The sequence below is a fragment of the Heptranchias perlo genome, chromosome 5 (assembly GCF_035084215.1).
Source record: "Heptranchias perlo isolate sHepPer1 chromosome 5, sHepPer1.hap1, whole genome shotgun sequence".
NCBI lineage: Eukaryota > Metazoa > Chordata > Chondrichthyes > Hexanchiformes > Hexanchidae > Heptranchias > Heptranchias perlo.
This window is the reverse complement of record NC_090329.1, coordinates 80822730-80845237: the sequence shown is the minus strand read 5'-3', so window position 1 is coordinate 80845237 and position 22508 is coordinate 80822730. Positions and strand designations below refer to the sequence as shown.

Here is a 22508-nt window from a genome sequence, read left to right as displayed (position 1 = left end):
AAAAAAAGATTAAAAAACCCAGGCCAATTCAGGAAAAAAAATGGAAAATTTTTCTCCAATCCATTGAGGAAATTAAAACTCGTCCAGATCATCACAATGGCCCTGATTTATGTAACAGGATACCTTGTACAAGGTGATCTCTGCCCCAACCAGAAACGGGTCCAACTCTCGCTTCAAGGAATACTGCAAATCAGTGTCCATCGCATGGGCCAGCAACCTGTTCCACGGGTCTATAATTCACTGGGAAAAGAAGAATCTCCTAACATCCAACCTAGTTCTGCCCTTACATAACTTGTAAGTATGACCTCATGTCCTCCCTAATCTATTCAGTTGAAATGATTGGTCAACATAAACACAATATAGTCCCTTCATTATTTTATAAACCTCGATCAAATCACTCCTAAGTCTACGCTTCTCTAAAGTATAGACACCCAGCTCGTTGAGCCTGTCTGGGTGTTTTATACTGTGAATGAATCTTGTGGCCCTCTTCTGTCCCCTTTCCAAAGTTTCAATATCCCTCACCATCTGAGACGATCAAAACTGGGCACAGTATTCTAACTGAGGCCTTTCCAAGGTCTTGTACAAGGACTAGACTTAAACTGGGTGATAAACCCCGTATGGTTCCTCAGTGAGCAATTAAAGTGAACGAATTAAGGATTCATCTGGTTCCTTGACATGTGTGTGTCAGCATACCTAAATCTAGTGTTCTTACAGATGTGATCAGTGGAAAATCGCAGGCATAACATGCCAGAATCTCTGCTATGGAGGTGAGGCTCTTCTGGAAACAAGGTGGGGGGGTTGAAATTCGTCATGGGCAGTGGTGCAAATCGAGCGGAGTGTAAAACGGGCTGGTGATTCACTATCACCCGTTTTGTGTTACAACCCAAGACGAATTTCACCCCCAAGATGTTGGGAAGTTACTCCTAATGGGCAAACCTGACAGGTAAACACCAATTTTCCTATTCCTTTCAGTAACATTCTTGCCCTTTATTTGAATTGATTTTCTCCTTTTTATGCCCATCACAGTGTTCCCAGCCTCAGAAGGCAGCAAGGTAATCTGCTCCTAGATGATTATGAGTACTGGTCTTCTGTCAGCAATTAGCAAGAGCATAAGACAAGTGCAGGATGACTCACTTGGTTATTTTCCTCTTGCTATTCTTCTTAAGAGATACATCTTGCCTCTGTTTAGTCCTCCCTCACCAACTGGGAAAATGTGGACTAGTAAGTGTATCCTACAATCTGCATATTAGACTCTTAATAAGGTAATTCTTTGTGATACTGAATTTTCTATATTTTGATCCAATTTAATATAGATTTCTTCCTCAGGGCAGCATCCTAGGCCCAACCATCTTCAGCTGCTTCATCAATGACCTTCCTTCTATCGTAAAGTCAGAAGTGGGGCTGTTGGTTGATGATTACAGTGTTCAGCTCTATTCACAATTCCTTGGATAATGAAGCAGTCCATGTCCATGTGCAGCAAGACTTGGACAACATCCAGGCTTGGGCTGATAAGTGACAAGTAACATTCATGCGACACAAGTGACAAGCAATGACCATCTCCAAAAAGAGAGTCCAACCACCTCCTCTTGACATTCAATAGCATCACCATCGCCGAATCCTCCACCATCTGACCAGAAACTCAACAGGACCAGTCACATAAATGCTGCAGCTACTAAAGCAGGTCAGAGGCTGGGTATCCTGCAGTGAGTGACGCACCTCCTAACTCCCCAAAGCCTCTTCGCCACCTACAAGGCACAAGTCAGCAGTGTGATGGTGTACATTCCACTTGCCTGAATGAGTGCAATTGCAACAATGTTTAAGACGCTCGACACCAACAAGGACAAAGCGGTGCATTTGATTGGCAGCCCATCCACCACCTCAAACGTCCATTCCCTGCACCACCGGTGCACCATTGCTGCAGTGTGTACGACCTATAGGATGCACTGCAGCAACTCACCAAGGCTTCTTCGACAGCACCTCCCAAACCTGTGACCTCCACAACCTAGAAGGACAAGAGCAGCAGGTGCATGGGAACAACACCACCTGCACGTTCCCCTCCAAGTCACACACCATCCAGACTTGGACACATATCGCCGTTCCTTCATCGTCGCTGGGTCAAAATCCTGGAACTCCCTACCTAACAGCATTGTATGAGTACCTTCACCACTGCAGCGGTTCAAGAAGGCTCACCACTGCTGTCTCAAGGTCAACTAGGGATGGGCAATAATTGTTGGCATTTGTCAGCGACGCTCACATCCCGAGAATTAATTTTTAAAAATATATTTCATTGAAGTGTATAGCTTTATTGGGTTGTGGTACAATACAGAATACAAGTTGTGATATAGATTATGTAATATTTGGATACATTGTTTGTATACTGCATTGTTCATCTTGATGGTCTTAATCTGTGACAAGCCTGAGCTGTTTCATGGTCATGGGCTTAGGTTGAATGGGGGTTGAAGGCAAGGGGGTGCATGCTCCCTCTTGGTGAATTGAAGTGCTGGGCTAGGTTCATTGGTTGGTTTGAGGCTCCCTTCAAATTAGCAGTCTTGTTGGGGAGATGGGAGATTGAGTGGAATGCATTTACTCAGAGGGGGTCCACACTTCCTGATGCATTTCCAAGTTCAGGTGCAGCCTGTGTATCACTTGCACAGATTGGCAAAATGTCCTACATCTATTGTTTCTATTGTGTACATTTTAGAGAAATTCTAGATGGTAATATTTCTGGAATGACTGAGGTGCACAGGTTCTAACAACAAATTCAGAAAGAAGCTGAAGCATTATACAAGGGTTCACCTGGAAGCTGTTAAGGGAGATTTTTCTGTGCCGAGCCTGAAGAATTGGCGTTTTCCAGGTACGGAGAAGAGGGAAATAGGACAGAGAGCCATCATGTCAGGTCTCTGTCCCCATTGTGCTGCCCTGTAGTTTCCAGGGGTTTTCTCTAGTCCCATAACTAGGTCTACACCTAGTGGTAGGTGGAGGCCCAGCGTTTGTATTATAAATGAGGCAGGAGACAGTGTGCGGCATTCCACCTCATTTTCTGATGACTGTAACCATTTGGTACTCCAGTGGAAGGACACCTGAAGATAACTGTCCCTTGGGCCTGCCTCTGGACCTCCGCAGGGGAAGCAAGCAAGTACAAAAATGTTTGGTGCAACATCCCCCACCCCATCCAGGACGATCAAAAGGCTCCAATGACGGTGGCCAGGAGCACTGCTGTGGGCCTCTCAAGCCTACAGCAGAGTTCCTGTTTTCTGGCTGTTTTTTCTGATGGACTGTACATTGTTTTCTGAAGGACCAGAGTGAAACAAAATGGACCTCGGCTTTGGAACTGTAAAACTACAAATTAGAGGTGAAAAGATTTCTCCTAAAGTATTGAGTTATGGAACACAGATTTATTGTCTTAGCTTTTATTTGAATGTACAAAACCAAAGATGAAGCTGATGTTTACATGATTGACTCACAGCCCACATCACTTTAACAACGTACATTGGAATCAGAGTAGGATCTACAATACGTTGTTGAACATGTCAAGACTTATGCAATTACTGAGAACTGAAGCAGAGTACAATAGGTGCATCCAACAACTGTAGAGGTCAACATTTTTCTACAAATACTAAAATTTCAATTCAATTCAATTGTTAGATCTATTCACTAAATATTGAAAAATACTTCTATTAATGTCAAAAATCAACACTTGCACATGTTTTTATGTTGCACAAGACAATTGTTTTGTGTTGACTTTTTCCCCTTTTAATACCGCTGTCCATTTCTCAAGCCTGTAAGTTTGAAGGTGACATGACATAACTGATAACATATTTTCCCGGAAGTCGTGCTGGAACAATGCAACAATTAACACTGGATTGATTTTTGCTGCTTTTAGAGAGTTTTGCCATCTGACGAATGGAATTAGCAAAATCATTTGCCTGGCCCCAACATTATAGCTGTGTATGAAGTGAAATGTTTATTTTATACCAGTGTTGCGCATCTCTGTAACATATACAACAGTGTAGTCAGTTTCTAAATAGAGAACTCAGTCGCTAATCACATGGCAATACAGTTGATGCCATTTAATTGGGACATGGGTAATATGGTTCATAGGGAATCATTTCTCAGGCATCAGTTTGGTTCCAATGTATTGATCACAAGTAGACTGTAGAGCTTTGCTTGTTCATTTCATGAAAAAGTACATGGTAAACATTTTTAAACATTTTAATAAACATACAACATGATCAAATAAATCACTTCAAAACACATCATTGCATTAATTGGGTGTGACTTTATTGTGACCAAAATGATGCACAGTTCTTCTGACTTTTCTCCCTTTTGAAACAAAAATAATGGTTTGCCAAACATTCTTCATTAATACACTGCCCCTGTAATAAATGGAATGACGTTACTTCCACCAGTATCACTATCAACAGGCTTGAACTATATTTAGACTGATTAATGTTACCCTTACAACCAACAACATCGAAAGAGGAATTTAAAAAAAATAAAGATATAACAGCTTTTTCAAAAATAAAACCATCAGTATAGCTGATTCTAAATGCACTTAAACAGTACAGAAACTTCTCTTATGAAGGTAACGCACAGTAGCCACACTAGAGACAAAACATGTGTTGCTTTGCAGAGGGTCTTTCTTTTCTTCATAGGCTGAGGTAACAGCTCTTGCATGCTTATTCTTGTGTTATTGGTTCACTGGGTCTCGGCACAAGGGGTGCGGGAGGCCTTGGATAATAACCTTTAAACCTTGGTTGATCTGGACAAAATCTGGGGAATTTGTGGTCAAGTGACAAGTCTGCAAAGAAAAAAAATGATACAGTACTTAAGGCTAATTTGACAAGTTATCTCCAGTAGAATTAGTTTCTGTAGATATAGATGGTATGCGAGAAGAATAGCAACAGGGTATAAATTTATATCACACACATACACAGAAATATAAATTAAAACTCCAACCAAACATCTCTATTTCCTGCTAACTTGCTGAAACCAAATGCAGCTTCAACAGCACCTGGACCATGATGCTGTTGTTACTTTCCCAGGACAAGGCATCAACTGCATACATTAGATTCATTGTCCCAAATGAATTTGCAGAGACCACATGAACAGAACCCATCTTAAAAGAACTTTATTGTATTCTTTTAAGCAGAATAGACAAAATACCTGCAGAAACCTTAAATGGCTAAGGGCATCTTCCAAACTTTATTAGAAACAGCAAATACCACAGTGTACCTTTCAAAAATTTGCCCCAATAAATAAAGCCTACTTCTATGTGTAATGACATCAATGATATATTGATTTCCCCATATACCACCAGCAGCAGGGGCATGCACCACCTCGCTTGCTAACGAATTGTTAATTAACTGTACAAAGTCAGAACTGTTGGTGAATTGGGTTACAGGAAACTAGCATTAAAGCCATTACATGATAAAGAAAATAGAGTACTTGTTTGCTGGTGTGAGTGCTACAATTGTTAAAATACTATACTCTGATTTTTTTTGAAGTTTAGATAATACATACAGGTCAACAAAAACTAAACAGTTCAAATCTAAACTGTTTTTCTGGATAAAGTTTTGGTTTAAATGAGAAATTACTGGACTGGATATTTTAATAAAGCAAATTGTCATAGTCACAATATCTAATCTGTCATTTGAAAACAGAAATAGGGAAAATGACGTAAATTCAGTTTTAAGTACAGCTGGTCTTAAAAAGTTCTAACCATACAAAAAGGAATTGGCAAGGGGGAAACACTCGTGACCAATATCCAAATATATTCAGCATTAGTCATCTTCCCATGGAGAACTGCCAGTGGGACTGGATTATAGTGCTTAAGCTAGGAGAAGATACACATTATAGTTGTAAGTGAACAACACTATACATCACTGTTTCATTATACATTACTGTTTCACAAGTACACACGTTAGCCATATAAGAACCTCAGTGACATTTCTGCAGCAAAATAACACATTTTTGTTATAGTTTATCCAAAAATATTTCGAATTAAGAGATATTGGGAGAGAAAACAGGCACAATAACAGTGGTGCCCCTGCAGCACTCACCCAAGGTCACAATCAAAAGGCCCAAACTATTTTCGGGTTTGGGTCCTATTTAAATTTTACCAGCAAGCTGTGGCACCAAACGGGCGCTCCGCTGAAGCTAACTGGTTTGGTGAGGTGGAAAAGCAGCTGGCTTCTGCACAGAGCCAACGGCAGGTAGGATTGTTGGTATGGGGTGGGTGCGGAGGAATGGGGTGGCCTCACAAGAATCTTTAAAGAAAGCAAACACTTGCCTTGCTGAGTGGCCTCTAGTGGTCCTTTTAAGGACCACTGTTTAGGCAGCTCAATGCCTGGAAAAATTGGGATGAGCATGCTCCATCCATTTCTCTATGAAAATTGCAATCGGGGTCCTACAAACGACATAGGATCCCGATTTGTATATTTAAACAGCCTCCTGCCTCTTTTGGGTGGGAGTTCTGGGCACCCATTTAAAGGACGGACTGAAAATTGAATCAGGCGGACAAATTGGTATCCAAGGTCCCCAGTAAACATTCCTCCGCTGGTCACTGGTTTTTCAGGCAAAAAACAGGCAGGCAGTTGAAAATCCCCCCACCCCTCACTTTATCTTGTCTTAATATCAAATCACCTGCCAGGGAGTAACATTAGGAGTAACTCTACGACTTAAAAGGCTAACTGCCATTTAACACTGGGAAATCCCATAGCCTCGTTTCCAAACAAACAATTGGTTAGATGCTGAATATCTTTATCCTATCCACATAAAACTCTGTGCAAATCAACAAAGCTACTCTTTCTTTCAATGGAAAAAAAACATGAGGTAGCAGATCTAATTTCAGCACAATGACTTCCTGAGATTAAAGAAAACTTGGATGCAATTTTTGGTAAGAATCAGAGATGACATCTTCCAAGAATCATTTCTCCTCAACTTTTACAGTCCATTCACCAGCACTCACATGCTCTGAGGCCTCCTCACATTATATTCTACAATACCTTAGCCCTTGCTTATGGATGGTTGTGGTGTTTCCATTAATGCAGAATTGTGTAATGTCCTTTTATACATTTGCAAATAGGGAAAATAAATGAACACAAAATATAACTGTATGACCTTACAAACCACTTCATATCCAGAATCCACCATGATTGAATTGGCAATGTGAACCATCTAAATTTTTAAAAAAGATGGATGAGACCTAACCACATGTCAAAAAGAGACGTACGACTTTCCTAGCTAGGATCATAATCCCATGACTCCACCTGGCCAATATATCACAGCTTACAATTTTTTGTTGCTTTCTTTTACCAGAGTGAGAAAATGCAAAAAAAAGCTAAGGAGATAGGGCTTTCCCAGTATTCATAGTGTCAATCAAAGCCTAGTATTAGAACAAAAGGCCTTATCACTTTAATGGTGAACATTTACCAGTACTATGAATGCAAGCAGTACCCAATTCCATAGCATCTTTTACTCTCACTGTCTAACAAAAGAAAATAACTGAAAACCCCGAGAGTGATACTTACATCCGCAGTCAGCTGGGCTGTGAAGTCAGAAATAGAAAAAAACAGAGATAAAGGAGGGTGAGAAAAAATAAAGAGTAAAGAGCAGAAAGAAGAGAGAAAAGGAAATGAAAAAAGAAAGGTCAGGCAGCAAGATGGCAAATACAACAGAATACAACAGGCCCTCACAGAAAATCCTGTCATAACTGCCAACAGGGCAGAGACCTGGCACAAAGGGGTGGCTGAAGGTCTTCAACCGCAGCAAATGCGCCTCAAATCTGCGGAAGTCATTCTAAGAATAGTTGAAGAAGTTAGTTACTCATTGCAGTCCCATCAGCAATTACAGATACAGAAAGGCCAATCGTTGCAATCCGTGATACACATATAAAGCAGTGAGTCAAATACTCAGCTGACTCATGATTGATAAACTCGCACCTAAGGTTTGTCCCACATTGACATTTTTGACTGAAAATGTCTGGTGGGTCCTCCTCCAAAATGTGCCACTCATTAAACCTTCATACCAAAATAAGCACCTGTAGTGTAATCAATACAAAGAGAAAAAAAATAAGCTCCCACAAAGCCACAGCTTCAAAAGCTTCTGACATCCTTCCTCGTGACAGATTTCAAATCCTAACCAGATGTCGCTTGAAAGGTGAAATGTTGCACCTTTCATGAGTCATTCCAAAATCAGGATAGCAAGGGTGTTCTCCAGTCTATCATTCCTGCTAAAGGTGGATGAGAGATGCTTAACAAGCTTACAAATAACAGAATTTGCCTTCCAGAGGATGGTCTTGACACTGGTAAAAGAGACATTATTATTTTACACTGTAGGCATTCAAGGTGGAGGAGGCCTTCTCAGGTGCCAGAAGGGTTGTATTACAAATTGTTGGAAAGATTGTGCCTCCTTGTATGAGATTTCGCTGGACCAGTTAAAACTGCACCAGACCATCTCCATCCAATGCAGGGTAAGTGGATGAAAATTTTGGCTCGAAGAGTCTCATGAACAGATGTGTATTGGCCACCATGGAGATGGTTATCATCTGCCTAGGATACCCAAATATTAATTCTGGATTCCATGTGAACAGAGCACTCTGTTTGAATGGCTATGAGCCTGTTTGATGGAAGTAAGTCATTGTTCAGCCTACTCTGGAAGCAAACTCCTAAAAATCATAACAGGTTCAGCGGCAGCAGCGGTTAGGATTTATTTGCCACAAACCCCGACTTTTGGGGGGGGGGGGGGGGGGGGGGAGGGTGGAATTCAAACCTGCTGCACCATTGCCATGGCTGATGCAAAAGAAGGTGCCCAAACCAGCCTATCACCAACATTCTGATAGCATCTACTTCTGCAGGAAATCCACCATCAATGAATGACACGATGAAAACTCTAGGCATTAACATACAACACTCTGCATTGAAAATGTACATCTCTCACATTGAACCTCAGACACTTCCTGTGAGACTCTCTGATCCCAATTTGAAAGTACAAGCCTTTAAGGTCAATTGCAGTGAGTAGCTTCCGCACTGTTCCACCTGGACAATCTGAAGAAAAGTGGCTATCATAAACTTTCCTTTCAGGAACGAACGAGTTCTTGAGCCCCTGAAGCTCCCACCCCACTCATGCTTTCAGGTTGCAAAAAAGTAACAGGTATAAAATCCTGATACACCTCCTATAGATGAATCTTTTGGATCACATTATCATCCCAATTGTTATTTAATCACTCCTGCCCTCCACCCTATCACAGACTGTTCCCTTTTGTTCTTTCACTGCCCCCCTTTTCCCTGAAAAGTCATTAACCTAAAACGTTAATTCTGTTTCTCTCTCCACAGATTATGCCTAATCTGCTGATTGTTTCCAGCATTTTCTGTTTTTATTTTATAAAATTCTTCCTTTATAAAATAGTTCCTTGGCCTGACAGAACTCTTTCTATGGCTTCTGTGAAGAACAATTTCTATATTTTCTCATTCAATGTATCTCCGATGTGCATATCTTCAGAGTTTTATAGGAATTCTTACAAAATGGAGGAATAAGCTCCCCTGCACAGTTTCCCTTATTCATGCATCCAACCTGCCTGAATGCTATTTATATGAAATCTGTTGGTTCCCCCATTTCTCTACCAGTATCATGAGTGGCAGGGAATCACAGTCACAACAGGTGGCAGAAGATGAGTTGGAGCAGCAAGTTTTTTTTTGTCTCTTTGCTGACAACTCGAGATGCTTTGTTTTAGGATGAAACTTCCTTTGGACCAACAGAGGACTGTTTCTTGTGACGAATATACTGGAGATTGTGGGCGTAATTTTAACCCCAAAGAACAGGTGGGCTGGGGACAGGTAAGAGGTTAAAATAGCAGCTTTTTGAAGCGTGACTGCAACCCGTCCCCAACCCCCATTTGGGGGTTTAACGTGGGCGCATTTAGCTGGGCACAGCCGAAACCCGGAAGTCACGTCCCCAATTAATGCCGGCGGGCGGATCGTTAAAGGGGCAATTTACATACTTGAAATACTTGGGGGTAGGTAATTTTTTGTTGGGATTCTGCACCTGAAACGAATTTTACCTCACCTGCACGTGTTTCCCATGGCTTCTGAATCTTTTTTTTTATTCGTTCATGGGATGTGGGCGTCGCTGGTAAGGCCAGCATTTATTGCCCATCCCTAATTACCCTTGAGAAGGTGGTGGTGAGCTGCCGTCTTGAACCGCTGCAGTCCCGTGTGGTGAAGGTTCTCCCACAGTGCTGTTAGGAAGGGAGTTCCAGGATTTTGACTAGGCGACGATGAAGGAACGGCGATATATTTTCAAGTCGGGATGGTGTGTGACTTGGAGGGGAATGTGCAGGTGGTGTTGTTCCCATGTACCTGTTTGCTCGTCCTTCTAGGTGGTAGATGTCGCGGGTTTGGGAGGTGCTGTTGAAGAAGCCTTGGCGAGTTGCTGCAGTGCATCCTGTGGATGGTACACACTGCAGCCACAGTGCGCCGGTGGTGAAGGGAGTGAATGTTTAGGGTGGTGGATGGGGTGCCAATCAAGCAGGCTGCTTTGTCCTGGATGGTGTCGAGCTTCTTGAGTGTTGTTGGAGCTGCACTCATCCAGGCAAGTGGAGAGTATTTCATCACACTCCTGACTTGTGCCTTGTAGATGGTGGAAAGGCTTTGGGGAGTCAGGAGGTGAGTCAGGCAAGAATACCCAGCCTCTGACCTGCTCTTGTAGCCACAGTATTTATATGGCTGGTCCAGTTAAGTTTCTGGTCAATGGTGACCCACAGGATGTTGATGGTGGGGGATTCGGCGATGGTAATGCTATTGAATGTCAAGGGGAGGTGGTTAGACCCTCTCTTGTTGGAGATGGTCATTGCCTGGCACTTGTCTGGCGCGAATGTTACTTGCCACTTATCAACCCAAGCCTGGATGCTGTCCAGGTTTTGCTGCATTCGGGCTCGGACTGCTTCATTATTTGAGGGGTTGCGAATGGAACTGAACACTGTGCAATCATCAGCGAACATCCCCATTTCTGACCTTATGATGGAGGGAAGGTCATCGATGAAGCAGCAGAAGATGGTTGGGCCTAGGACACTGCCCTGAGGAACTCCTGCAGCAATGTCCTGGGTCTGAGATGATTGGCCTCCAACAACCACTACCATCTTCCTTTGTGCTAGGTATGACTCCAGCCACTGGAGAGTTTTCCCCCTGATTCCCATTGACTTCAATTTTACTAGGGCTCCTTGATGCCACGCTCGGTCAAATGCTGCCTTGATGTCAAGGGCAGTCACTCTCACCTCACCTCTGGAATTCAGCTCTTTTGTCCATGTTTGGACCAAGGCTGTAATGAGGTCTGGAGCCAAGTGGTCCTGGTGGAACCCAAACTGAGCATCGGTGAGCAGGTTATTGGTGAGTAAGTGCCGCTTGATAGCACTGTCGACGACACCTTCCATCACTTTGCTGATGATTGAGAGTAGACTGATGGGGCGGTAATTGGCCGGATTGGATTTGTCCTGCTTTTTGTGGACAGCACATACCTGGGCAATTTTCCACAATGTCGGGTAGATGCCAGTGTTGTAGCTGTACTGGAACAGCTTGGCTAGAGGCGCAGCTAGTTCTGGAACACAAGTCTTCAGCACTATAGCCGGGATGTTGTCGGGGCCCATAGCTTTGCTGTATCCAGTGCACTCAGCCGTTTCTTGATATCTCATGGAGTGAATCGAATTGTCTGAAGACTGGCTTCTGTGATGGTGGGGATTTCAGGAGGAGGCCGAGATGGATCATCCACTCGGCACTTCTGGCTGAAGATGGTTGCAAACGCTTCAGCCTTGTCTTTTGCACTCACATGTTGGACTCCGCCATCATTGAGGATGGGGATGTTTACAAAGTCTCCTCCTCCCGTTGGTTGTTTAATTGTTCACCACCATTCACGACTGGATGTGGCAGGACTGCAGAGCTTTGATCGGATCCATTGGTTGTGGAATTGCTTAGCTCTGTCTATAGCATGTTGCTTCCGCTGTTTAGCATGCATGTAGTCCGTGTTGTAGCTTCACCAGTTTGGCACCTAATTTTTAGGTACGCCTGGTGCTGCTCCTGGCATGTTCTTCTACATTCCTCATTGAACCAGGGTTGATCCCCTGGCTTGTTGATAATGGTAGAGTGAGGAATATGCCGGGCCATGAGATTACAGATTGTGCTGGAATACAATTCTGCTGCTGCTGCTGATGGCCTACAGCGCCTCATGGATGCCCAGTTTTGAGCTGCTAGATCCGTTCTGAATCTATCCCGTTTAGCACGGTGATAGTGACACTCAACACGTTGGATGGTGTCCTCAGTGCAAAGACGGGACTTCGTCTCCACCAGGACTGTGCGGTGGTCACTCCTATCAATACTGTCATGGACAGATGCATCTGCGACAGGTAGATTGGTGAGGACGAGGTCAAGTAGGTTTTTCCTTCGTGTTGGTTCGCTCACCACCTGCTGCAGGCCCAGTCTGGCAGCTATGTCCTTCAGGAGTTGGCCAGTATTGGTGCTACCGAGCCACTCTTGGTGATGCACATTGAAGTCCCCCACCCAGAGTACATTCTGTGCCCTTGCTACCCTCAGTGCTTCCTCCAAGTCGTGCTCATTATGGAGGAGGACTGATTCATCAGCTGAGGGAGGACAATAGGTGGGTAATCAGCAGGAGGTTTCCTTGCCCATGTTTGACCTGATGCCATGAGATTTCATGGGGTCCGGAATCAATGTTGAGGACTCCCAGGGCCACTCCCTCCTGACTGTATATCACTGTACCGCCACCTCTGGTGGGTCTATCCTGCCAGTGCGACAGTACATACCCAGGGATGGTGATGGAAGAGTCTGGGACATTGGCTGAAAGGTATGATTCTTTGAGTTCTCATGATAAAAATGTCAAAATAAAGACATTGAGATGCTCAGACCACCTGACACAACCCCCCCCCCCCATCCCACCTCCACCTCCCCCACTGCACAAAACAGTCCTTCAACCACGCAGACACCCATTGCACATCTGCCCAATGGGTCCCGTCATATATTGGCATTCATCATGATGCAAATGAAAGGGAGACTTCACATTCGGGACGCAATAATGGCCAAGATGTGGAAGTGGTGATAATCAATAAATTTCATTGTGCCAATATAAAAAAAAAGGAAACTTCACAACATAACATTTCTTCAAACACCCATGTGCATACCCTTGGTGAGTTACAATTGCTTTAACTTACACTTCCTACCGCTTCCACGTGGTGCATCTCCTGTGGCCTCAGCAAAGGTAGAGGCTGCTCAGATCCCTGCCCTGAGTGCTGAGATGCTTTTGGCCTTTGACCTCTGGGTTTCAGAGTCCGTGAGGGCCCCTCCAAAGACTGCTCCATCTGCACCTGTGCAGGGCCAGACTTGGCCATCAAGAGAGGAGGCAGTATTACGAGTACTGGTTGAGGAGGGGGCAACGTGGGAGCGCTTTGACTGGACTTTCCACTCCATGTCCCTTTTCACCATCATCCCTCTCCCAGGCCAGCGCCACCTCACTCCCACCACTCTGCTGGACAACAGGTTGGTGAGCATATGTGCCGCGTTGTAAGGTCACGGATAAGGTATCTGTCATCCTGTTTAAGATGGAAGACATGCTGGCGTCCAAAGTATGCACGGTCGTGGCCATGGCCTGCATAGACTCATTTGAGGCTTGAAGCTCCATGAAGGCGGCCACTCTCTCCATGGCAGACATTCCCGTAATTACCTGTGACACCGATCTACTACTGTTGGAGTTGGACTCCTCCACCCTTTCCGCTATTGTGGAGAATGTGCGTGGCACGTTTCCACAACCTTGCAAAGTTGCAGCTGTACCTCAATCATTCTCATTCTCAACGATGGCCCCCGGGGTTCAGCATCTGTGTCCAACTGAGCAGAGTTTGGAGAGGAGTGCGCCCTCCGACACGGACTCTCCACAGCTGCTCCTGCCATCAGTATCTGCTCGTGCTCACTTGTGAGTTGTGAATCACCAGGTGACAGACCAACTATCTGGCTAACAGGACCCACCGAAGTGTGAGTATTTGCGCTGGTGCATAGCTGCATGTCATGTGATGGTGCACCCTCAGAAGGAATGAGGTTCACTGAGGAATCGATGTCTTCCATCTCGCCACATTCTTGTGTGCGTGAAGGTCGTGGAAGACAACAGAAAGCGATATGAATTAGTCATTGACAAAGTGACCATCTTGCCAGTCACCATACTGAGGTCTATCAGAGTTCAGTCATTGATGAAATAAAGTCAGTATGTGTGTGAAAGATGTTTAAGTTCTGTCACCAGGCATCTGCAGGTCCTCAGTCTCTCCATCTCTGATGAATAGTGATGAAGCTGTCCCACTTATCTCCATGGCCTCCTCCTCCACCTGTGAGCTGGACTATCTGCGGTGGTCCACCTCCAGTCCTCATCCTTTCCTTTGCGTTTTGCGCTCCCTTCTCCTACAAGGGACAAAAGAACAGACCTGTGAATGACTGAAGGTGCTGTCTTCACCCGATGGATGCAGTGCATTGGTGAGGCTGACTATCAGACAGATGCATCACATTGCTTCAGGATTGGGGTGAGTGGCAGTGGTGGATGCATAAATGGGGAGGTGAGGAAGTGCACAGAAAGTGAAGGATGGTTGCTGTTGAAACTTAAGTGGGTGTGAGGAGTGATATGATGGAGTAAGCTTGCCAACACAGAGTGAGGAGTGGGGGATGTTGTACAACACAGGATGTGGGTGAATCAGCAAATGTACTCACTTTTCCTGGCCTGGTTAGGTCATTAAACCGCTTCCTGCACTGCAGCCAAGACCTGGACACCGTCCTCCTGCTGATCACCTCTTCTATCATCTCCAGCCACACCTTCTTGGTGGCAGAACCAGGTTTCTTTCTCCCATTACTTGGGTAGATGACCTCCCTCCTGGTTCTCACAGCACCCAGCAGTACTTCAAGTGAAGCAGTACTGGGTGCTGCCTTCGCTCTATGTGAAGACATACCTTCACTTCCTCCTTTCTCCTCCAAAATCCATTTTTGCATTGGCCCTTTAAATAGTGGACATCAGATCGTGTCATCCGGATGTGCAGTAACGCCCGCTGTGCAGCTTGGAGGTGCAAAACCAGAAGTAAAATTGAGTGCCTTCAATTGAATTGTGATCGCAGATTCTGAAGTGCTCACTATACTTCCGGGTTTCCCATGCGAAAATCTACCCAACCGCTGAGTTCTGGGCTCCAGGTAAAAATCATGCCCTGTGTCTTCAGGCTGGACTCTTTGGGTTGCCGTTCTTGGGATGTGGGTGTATTTATTGCCCATCCCTTAGTTATCTGGAGGGCATTAAATGTCAGCCACCTAGCATGGGACTGGAGTCACATGTAGGCCAGATCAGGTAGGGTGGCAGGTCCCTCCCTTGTAGTACATTTATTAACTAGATATCATGGTCATTTTATGAATGGTGCCAGCCCGCATATTACCATTTATTGGATTCACACCTTGTCGTGATGGAATTTGAAGTCACAGCCTCTGTGTTACTAGTGAAGTACCATAACCACCAGGCTACTGCACCCCTGTACATAGAGGCTGAACGAGCAAGTATTTTTAATATTCAATATTAACAATGCAACTAATTTTGCTGATGTTGCATGACAGAAAACATGCATTCTCTTTGAGTACTGTAAAAGTCATTCAATACTCAAAGGATTAAAGGAACAAGTAGTTTATAGATTTGTTAAAAAGGACTGAAAATCTCTTTGCTCACTTTGGTTGATCATATTGCAGAGGCATACTGGCGAGAGAGCTGTAATTATATACATTATTTTAATATAAATTTCTCATTATAATATTAGATTTGATGTTTGACTTGTGTGTTCAGTCGCTGCTTATATTTCCATATTTCTATCATGATTTCAAGTTACCCTCAGAGAGAATGAGTAAAGAATGGAAAAAGGAAAGAATAATGAAATTAAAAATGAGCCAAAGTGATGAGAAAGAAAGAAATAATACAATCAATAACCTCTCCCATTTTAATGCTAGATTTTTTCCACTTGCTTTAGACAATATTACAGTACTTTCTAAAGCTAGACCCAAACGCGTACTTGCTAGGTGAGAAAGAAGCATAACAGTATCCAGAAATTGTACCCAAAAGACCCAGCCCGTTGGCCAGAAATACCTTTGGATTTGTACTTTGAACCTAAGTAAGTATGTAAAGTTAGGAAATGCCAAATGATCCATATATTCCAATAAAGCATTCTTGAAGAGTTTTACATAGTTTTCAAGGATAGTTCAGTTTTAACGTCAACAAAAGATTTTACACTATATATAAAAGCAACTAAAGAATGAGAGGCAGTTAGTTCCATCCTGTATATAAAAAGGGGTAAAGGCACACAGTGGAGAGAAGCTTGAAACTAGAGCGATTTGCTCATTGGTTTAATTTAATCTGATTATCATCTTCATCTTCATCAAAGTGCAAAGCCAAAGAGGATGACCTATCTGGAATGAGCTAAAATTACACAGGGTGACAGGAAAAAAACAAAAGATTAACTGCTTAAAAGCACAAGTTGGGAAATGGTATTATGGTGAACAAGAAAATTGGAAAAAGCATCCTCCAGCTAAACATCCTGTTAACAATTGATTCATAATGATGAAAGCGAGACATTTTTCCTGTTGTTCGAAACACCTTTCATTTAAAATCAATTAAAATTGTCAGATAGCAACTTGTGAACATGAGAATACAATATAGGTTTGGATGAAGAAGCCGTCTGACCCATTGGACTGAATATTCCTCCACGTTCCCGCCTGTGGGAAAATTGTGTGGTGAGGCCTACCGCTGCCTCCCTTCACCAAACTCCATTTCCCTCTCACTGACCTTCCAGGTACGCTGCCAGCTGCCCTTCCCTGTCCACTGCAGAGCTGCCCGACTCGATGGGCTTCATCTTAGTGGTGGGAGCCCTCCATGCTCAGTGACCTCTGACCCAGGAAAACAGGTTGGGGTTACAGGGGAATCAGAAGGACCCGCAGAAGTCCTGCCCTGCCACTAATTCACTTTGATGAGAGAAATCTAGCCCTTTCTGTCAAAACACCAGAATTGTACAGACTTAAGATGTAATCTGACCACAGCACAGTACAGTTCCTGGGGATTTTGACTCATGTGATTTGGCAACATACCCAGCATGTTGTTTGCTTTGTTTCTATCCTACCAATGAAACGCATGTGCCTCTTATTTTTATTTCCAGTATACGTGGTACTTTGCATTTGTCCATGATGTGCAGAGTACTGTAGAAATAGTGAGAGTGATACACAGAATTATATAGAATGTACAGCACAGAAACAGGCCATTTGGCCCAATAGGTCCATGCCGGTGTTTATCCTCCACATGAACCTCCTTCCTCCCTACTTCAGCATATCCTTCTATTCTTTTCTCCCTCACGTGTTTATCTAGCCTCCCCTTAAATCTATCTTTGCTAGTCGCCTCAACAAGCATAGATAGATTTAAGAGGAATTCCACATTCTAACCACTCTCTGGGTAAAGAAGTTTCTCCTGAATTCCCTATTGGAAATATTAGTGATTCTTACATTTATAGCCCTTAGTTCTGGTCTCCCCCGCAAGGAGAAACATTTTCTCTACATCTACCCTTTCATAATCTTAAAGTCCTCTATCAGGTCATTCCTCAGCCTTCTCTTTTCCAGAGAAAAGACCCCTAGCCTGCTCTCAGCTCTGGTATGATCCTAGTAAATCTTTTTTGCACCTTCTCCAGTGCCTCTGTATCCTTTTTATAATATGGAGACCAGAACTGTACACAGTACTCCAAGTGTGGTCTAACTAAGGTTCTATACAAGTGTAACATAACTTCTTTGCTTTTCAATTGTATCCTTATAGAAATGAACCCCAGTGCTTGTTTTTTTTTATGGCCTTATTAACCTGCGTTGCTACTTTTAGTGATTTGTGTGTCTGTACTCCCAGATCCCTCTGCTCCTCTACCCCATTTAGACTCTTATTTTCCAAGTAGTATCTGGCCTCCTTATTCTTCCTACCAAAATGTACCAAATGTACTTATCTATATTGAAATTCATTTGCCAATTACACATTCATTCTGCAAGTTTATTAATGTCTTCCTGTATTTTGTCGCAGCCCTCCTCAGTATTAACTATACCCCTCAATTTGGTGTTGTCCGTAAATTTTGAAATTGTACTTCCAATTCCTGAGTCCAAATCGTTTGTGTAAACGGTGAACAGCGGTCCCACCACCAATCCTTGTGGAACACCAATTCCCACCTTTTGCCAGTATGAGTAAGTACCGTTAACCCCTTTTCTCCGTTTTGTAGCCAGCTTGCTATCCATTCTGTTACTTGTCCCTGATCTTAGTCATGAATCTACTATGTGGTACCTTATCGAAGGCCTTTTGAAAATCAAAATATATTACATCTACTGATTTACCCTTGTTTACCCTTTCTGTTACTTATTCAAAGAGTTCAATAAGGTTGGTCAAGTTTGGCCTTCCCTTTTGAAATCCGTGCTGACTATTGGTTATTATATTTTCGGTTTCAAGATGTTTTTCTATTACATCTTTGTGTAAGGATTCCATTATTTTCCCTACCACTGACGTTAAGCTAATTCATTTCATAGTATCATAGTAGGTACAGCACAGGAGGAGGCCATTTGGCCCATCGTGCCTGTGCTGGCTCTTTGAAAGAACTATCCAATTAGTCCCATTCCCCTGCTCTTTCCCCATAGCCCTGTAAATTTTTTCCCTTCAAGTATTTATCCAATTCCCTTTTGAAAGTTACTATTGAATCTGCTTCCACCACCCTTTCAGGCAGTGCATTCCAGATCATTACAACTTGCTGTCTAAACAAAATGTTTCATCATATCGCCTCTGGTTCTTTTGCGAATCACCTTAAATCTGTGTCCTCTGGTTACCGACCCTTCTGCCACTGAAAACAGTTTCTCCTTATTTACTCTATCAAAAACGTTCATAATTTTGAACACCTCTATCAAATTTCCCCTTAACCTTCTCTGTTCTAAGGAACCCCAGCTTCTCCAATCTCTTCACATAACTGAAGTCCCTCATCCCTGGTACCATTCTAGTAAATCTCTTCTGCACCCTCTCTAAGACCTTGACATCCTTCCTATAGTGTGCTGCCCAGAATTGAACACAATACTCCAGGTGAGGCCTAATCAATGTTTTATAAAGATTTAGCATAACGTCCTTGCTTTCGTACTCTATGCCTCTATTAATAAAGCCCAGGATCCCATATGCTTTCTCAACAGCCTTCTCAACTTGTCCTGCCACCTTTAAAGATTTGTGTATGTGCACCCCCAGGTCTCTCTTTTCCTGCACCCCCTTTAAAATTGTACCATTTAGTTTATATTGCCTCTCCTCATTCTTCCTACCAAAATGTATCACTTCACACTTCTCTGCGTTACATTTCATCTGCCATGTGTCTGCCCATTTCACCAGTCTGTCTATGTCCTCCTGAAGTCTGTTACTATCCTTCACATTATTTACTACATTTCTGAGTTTGTGTCATCTGCAAACTTTGAAATTATATTCTCTATACCCAAGTTCAGGTCATTAATATGTATCAAAACAAGCAGCGGTCCTAATACTGACCCCTGGGGAACACCGCTGTATATTTCCCTCCAGTCTGAAGAACAACCGTTCACCACTACTCTCTGCTTTCTGTCCCTCAGCCAATTTTGTATCCACGCTGCTACTGTCCCTTTAATACCATGGGCTTAAATTTTGTTAACATGTCTAACATGTGGTACTTTATCAAATTTTGAAAGTTCATATACACAACATCAATTGCACTACCCTCATTAACACTCTCTGTTACTTCATCAAAGAACTCAATCAAGTTTTAGTCAAACACGATTTGCCTTTAACAAATCTTTCATTTATTATCCCATACTTTTCCAAGTGCCAATTAATTTTGTCCTGGATTTTTGTCTCTAAAAATTTCCCCACCACCAACGTTAGTTTCCTGGACTTGTCCTATCTCCCTTTTTAAATATAGGAATCACATTAGCTGTCCGCCAGTCCTCTGGCACTATTTTCTAATGAATTTTTACATATATATATGCCTCTGCTATCTCTTCCCCAACTTCTTTTAATATACGTGGCTGCAATCCATCCAGACCTGGGGTTTTATCTTCTTTAAATTTGATTAGTTTTTCAATTATCTCCCCCCTTTCAATCTTAAATGTCTATTTTTTTTTGATCTCTCCTTTTAATGTCATGCCCACCATGTTAGTCTCCCTAGTAAATACTGAGGCAAAGTAATTATTTAATATTTCTGCTATTTCGCTGCCATTATCTGTGAGTTTATCATGTGCATCCCTTAGTGGCCTGATCCCTTTTCTGATTTTTCTTTTGTTATTTATGTGTCAATAGAATACTTTACTATTTCTTATTATATTCCTTGATGATTGAATTTTGTAGTTTCTCTTTGCCTTCCTAATTGCTTTTTTCACTTCTTTCCTAACCGTTTCATATTCCCTTTTGTCATCCTCTCCTTTATTGTATATGTACTCAGTGTATGCCTTTTTCTTTAGTTTCAATTTTGCCCTTATTTCTTTATTCATCCATTGTGTGTCATTACTGGCTAGTCTGTTCTTCCTTTTAATGGGATATATTTCTCCTGGATTCTATTGATCACTGTTTTAAATGTTTCCAACTGCCGTTCTAGTTCTTTGATTGTCAATAAATTTTTCCAGTTTATTTTCCCAAGCTCCGTTCACATGCCCTGAAAATCAGCTTTTTTCCAATTTATTACTGTGGTCTTTGTCTTACTTATGTCCACCTCAATCTTTATCTTAAAGCTTATTGTATTGTGATCATTATTGCCTAGATGCTCTCCTACGCTTACTTCTCTGATCTGTTCTGGTTGAATTACCATTACGAGCTCCAGCAGTGCTTCTTCTCTTATTGGGCTTTTTATATACTGGGTAAGAAAGTAGTTCTGCACACATTATAAAAATGCCATTCCCTGTAGCCCAGTACCTACCTCTTTTTGCCAACTCTGCATCAGCATTCAAATCTTCAGACATGCAAACCTATAAGACTCAGAAAAGCTGACACACCCCCCAAAAAGCTGACAACGAAAAAAAAATGTACAACGGAGAAACAGCCTTGAATAAAGACCTAGGACTAAGGCCACTCCTTCAAGGCAACTGAATATGTTAAAATCCTTTATATTACATTGGATTACAGGATTTTCTTTAGTGTTTTGGGATCATATTCTGCAGTGGCTCAGTAGCACCACTACTAACCGAGCTGGCCGAGTCCTGAAGGACATAGCTACCAGACTGGGCCTGCGGCAGGTGATGAGAGAATCAACACGAGGGAAAAACCTAACTAACCATGTCCTCACCAATCTACCTGTCGCAGATACACCTGTCCATGACAGTATTGGTAGCAGTGACCACCGCATAGTCCTTGTGGAGATGAAGCCCTATCTTCACACTGAGGACACCATCCAACGTGTCGTGTGGCATTACCACCGTGCTAAGTGGGATAGATTCAGAACAGATCTAGCAGCTCAAAACTGGGCATCCATGAGGCACTGTGGGCCATCAGCAGCAGCAGAATTGTATTCCAGCACAATCTGTAACCTCATGGCCTTAGCAGGAACTAAGCGTCACAAAACAGATTTGAAAGTTCTTTATCTGAATGCACGTAGCATTCGTAATAAAATGGACGAGTTAACGGCACAAATAACTACGTATGGGTATGATCTTGTGGCCATTACAGAAACATGGCTGCAGGGTGACAACGACTGGGAATTAAATATGCCAGGGTATTTAACAATCAGGAAGGACAGGCAGGAAGGAAGGGGAGGTGGGGTGGCTATGTTAATAAAGGAAGGAATCACTGTAATACAGAGAAATGATATTGGGACAAAGCATCAAGATAATGAAACAGTTTGGGTGGAGATAAGGAATAATAAGGGAAAAAAAACATTAGTGGGCGTAGTATATAGGCCTCCTAATAGTTGCAACTCTGATGGAAGAAGTATTAATCAGGAGATAGTCGGGGCATGTAATAAGGGAACAGCCATAATTATGGGGGATTTTAATTATCATATTAACTGGACAAATCAAATTGGGCAGAGCAGCCTTGAGGACGAGTTCATTGAGTGCATCAGGGATGGATTTCTTGAGCAGTATGTAACTGATCCTACAAGGGGGCAGGCAACCTTGGACCTGGTCCTGTGTAATGAGTCAGGATTAATTAATAATGTCCTAGTTAAGGATCCCCTTGGAACGAGCGACCACAACATCGTTGAATTCCATATCCAATTAGAGGGTGAGAAGGTTGATTCTCAAACAAGCGTACTGAGCTTGAATAAAGGAGACTATGATGGTATGAGAGCGGAATTGATTAAAGTGGACTGGGAAAATAGATTAAAGGGAAAGACGGTACATGAGCAGTGGTGTTCATTTAGGGAGTTATTTTACAACTTTCAAAATAAATATATTCCACTGAGGAAAAAAGGGTGTAAAAGAAATGACAGCCATCCGTGG

General features: G+C 42.8%; 1 protein-coding gene and 1 long non-coding RNA gene across 4 annotated transcripts in view; one reads left to right on the top strand and one right to left on the bottom strand.

Moving 5' to 3' along the window:
• Window positions 1–1036: 1036 nt before the first annotated feature.
• LOC137321883 (uncharacterized) lies at window positions 1037–4256 on the top strand. Its single transcript, XR_010962921.1, has 2 exons — window positions 1037–1221; window positions 1327–4256. It is a non-coding gene; the product is annotated as an uncharacterized lncRNA (long non-coding RNA).
• nt5dc1 (5'-nucleotidase domain containing 1) overlaps window positions 3395–22508 on the bottom strand; it is a 568661-nt gene continuing 549547 nt past the window's right edge. For all 3 annotated transcript variants that reach the window (XM_067984694.1, XM_067984695.1, XM_067984698.1), the window contains one exon: window positions 3395–4801. In XM_067984694.1, coding sequence (XP_067840795.1) covers window positions 4680–4801 — 122 coding nt within the window. In that variant the 3' untranslated portion in view covers window positions 3395–4679. The remainder of the gene's footprint in view (window positions 4802–22508) is intronic.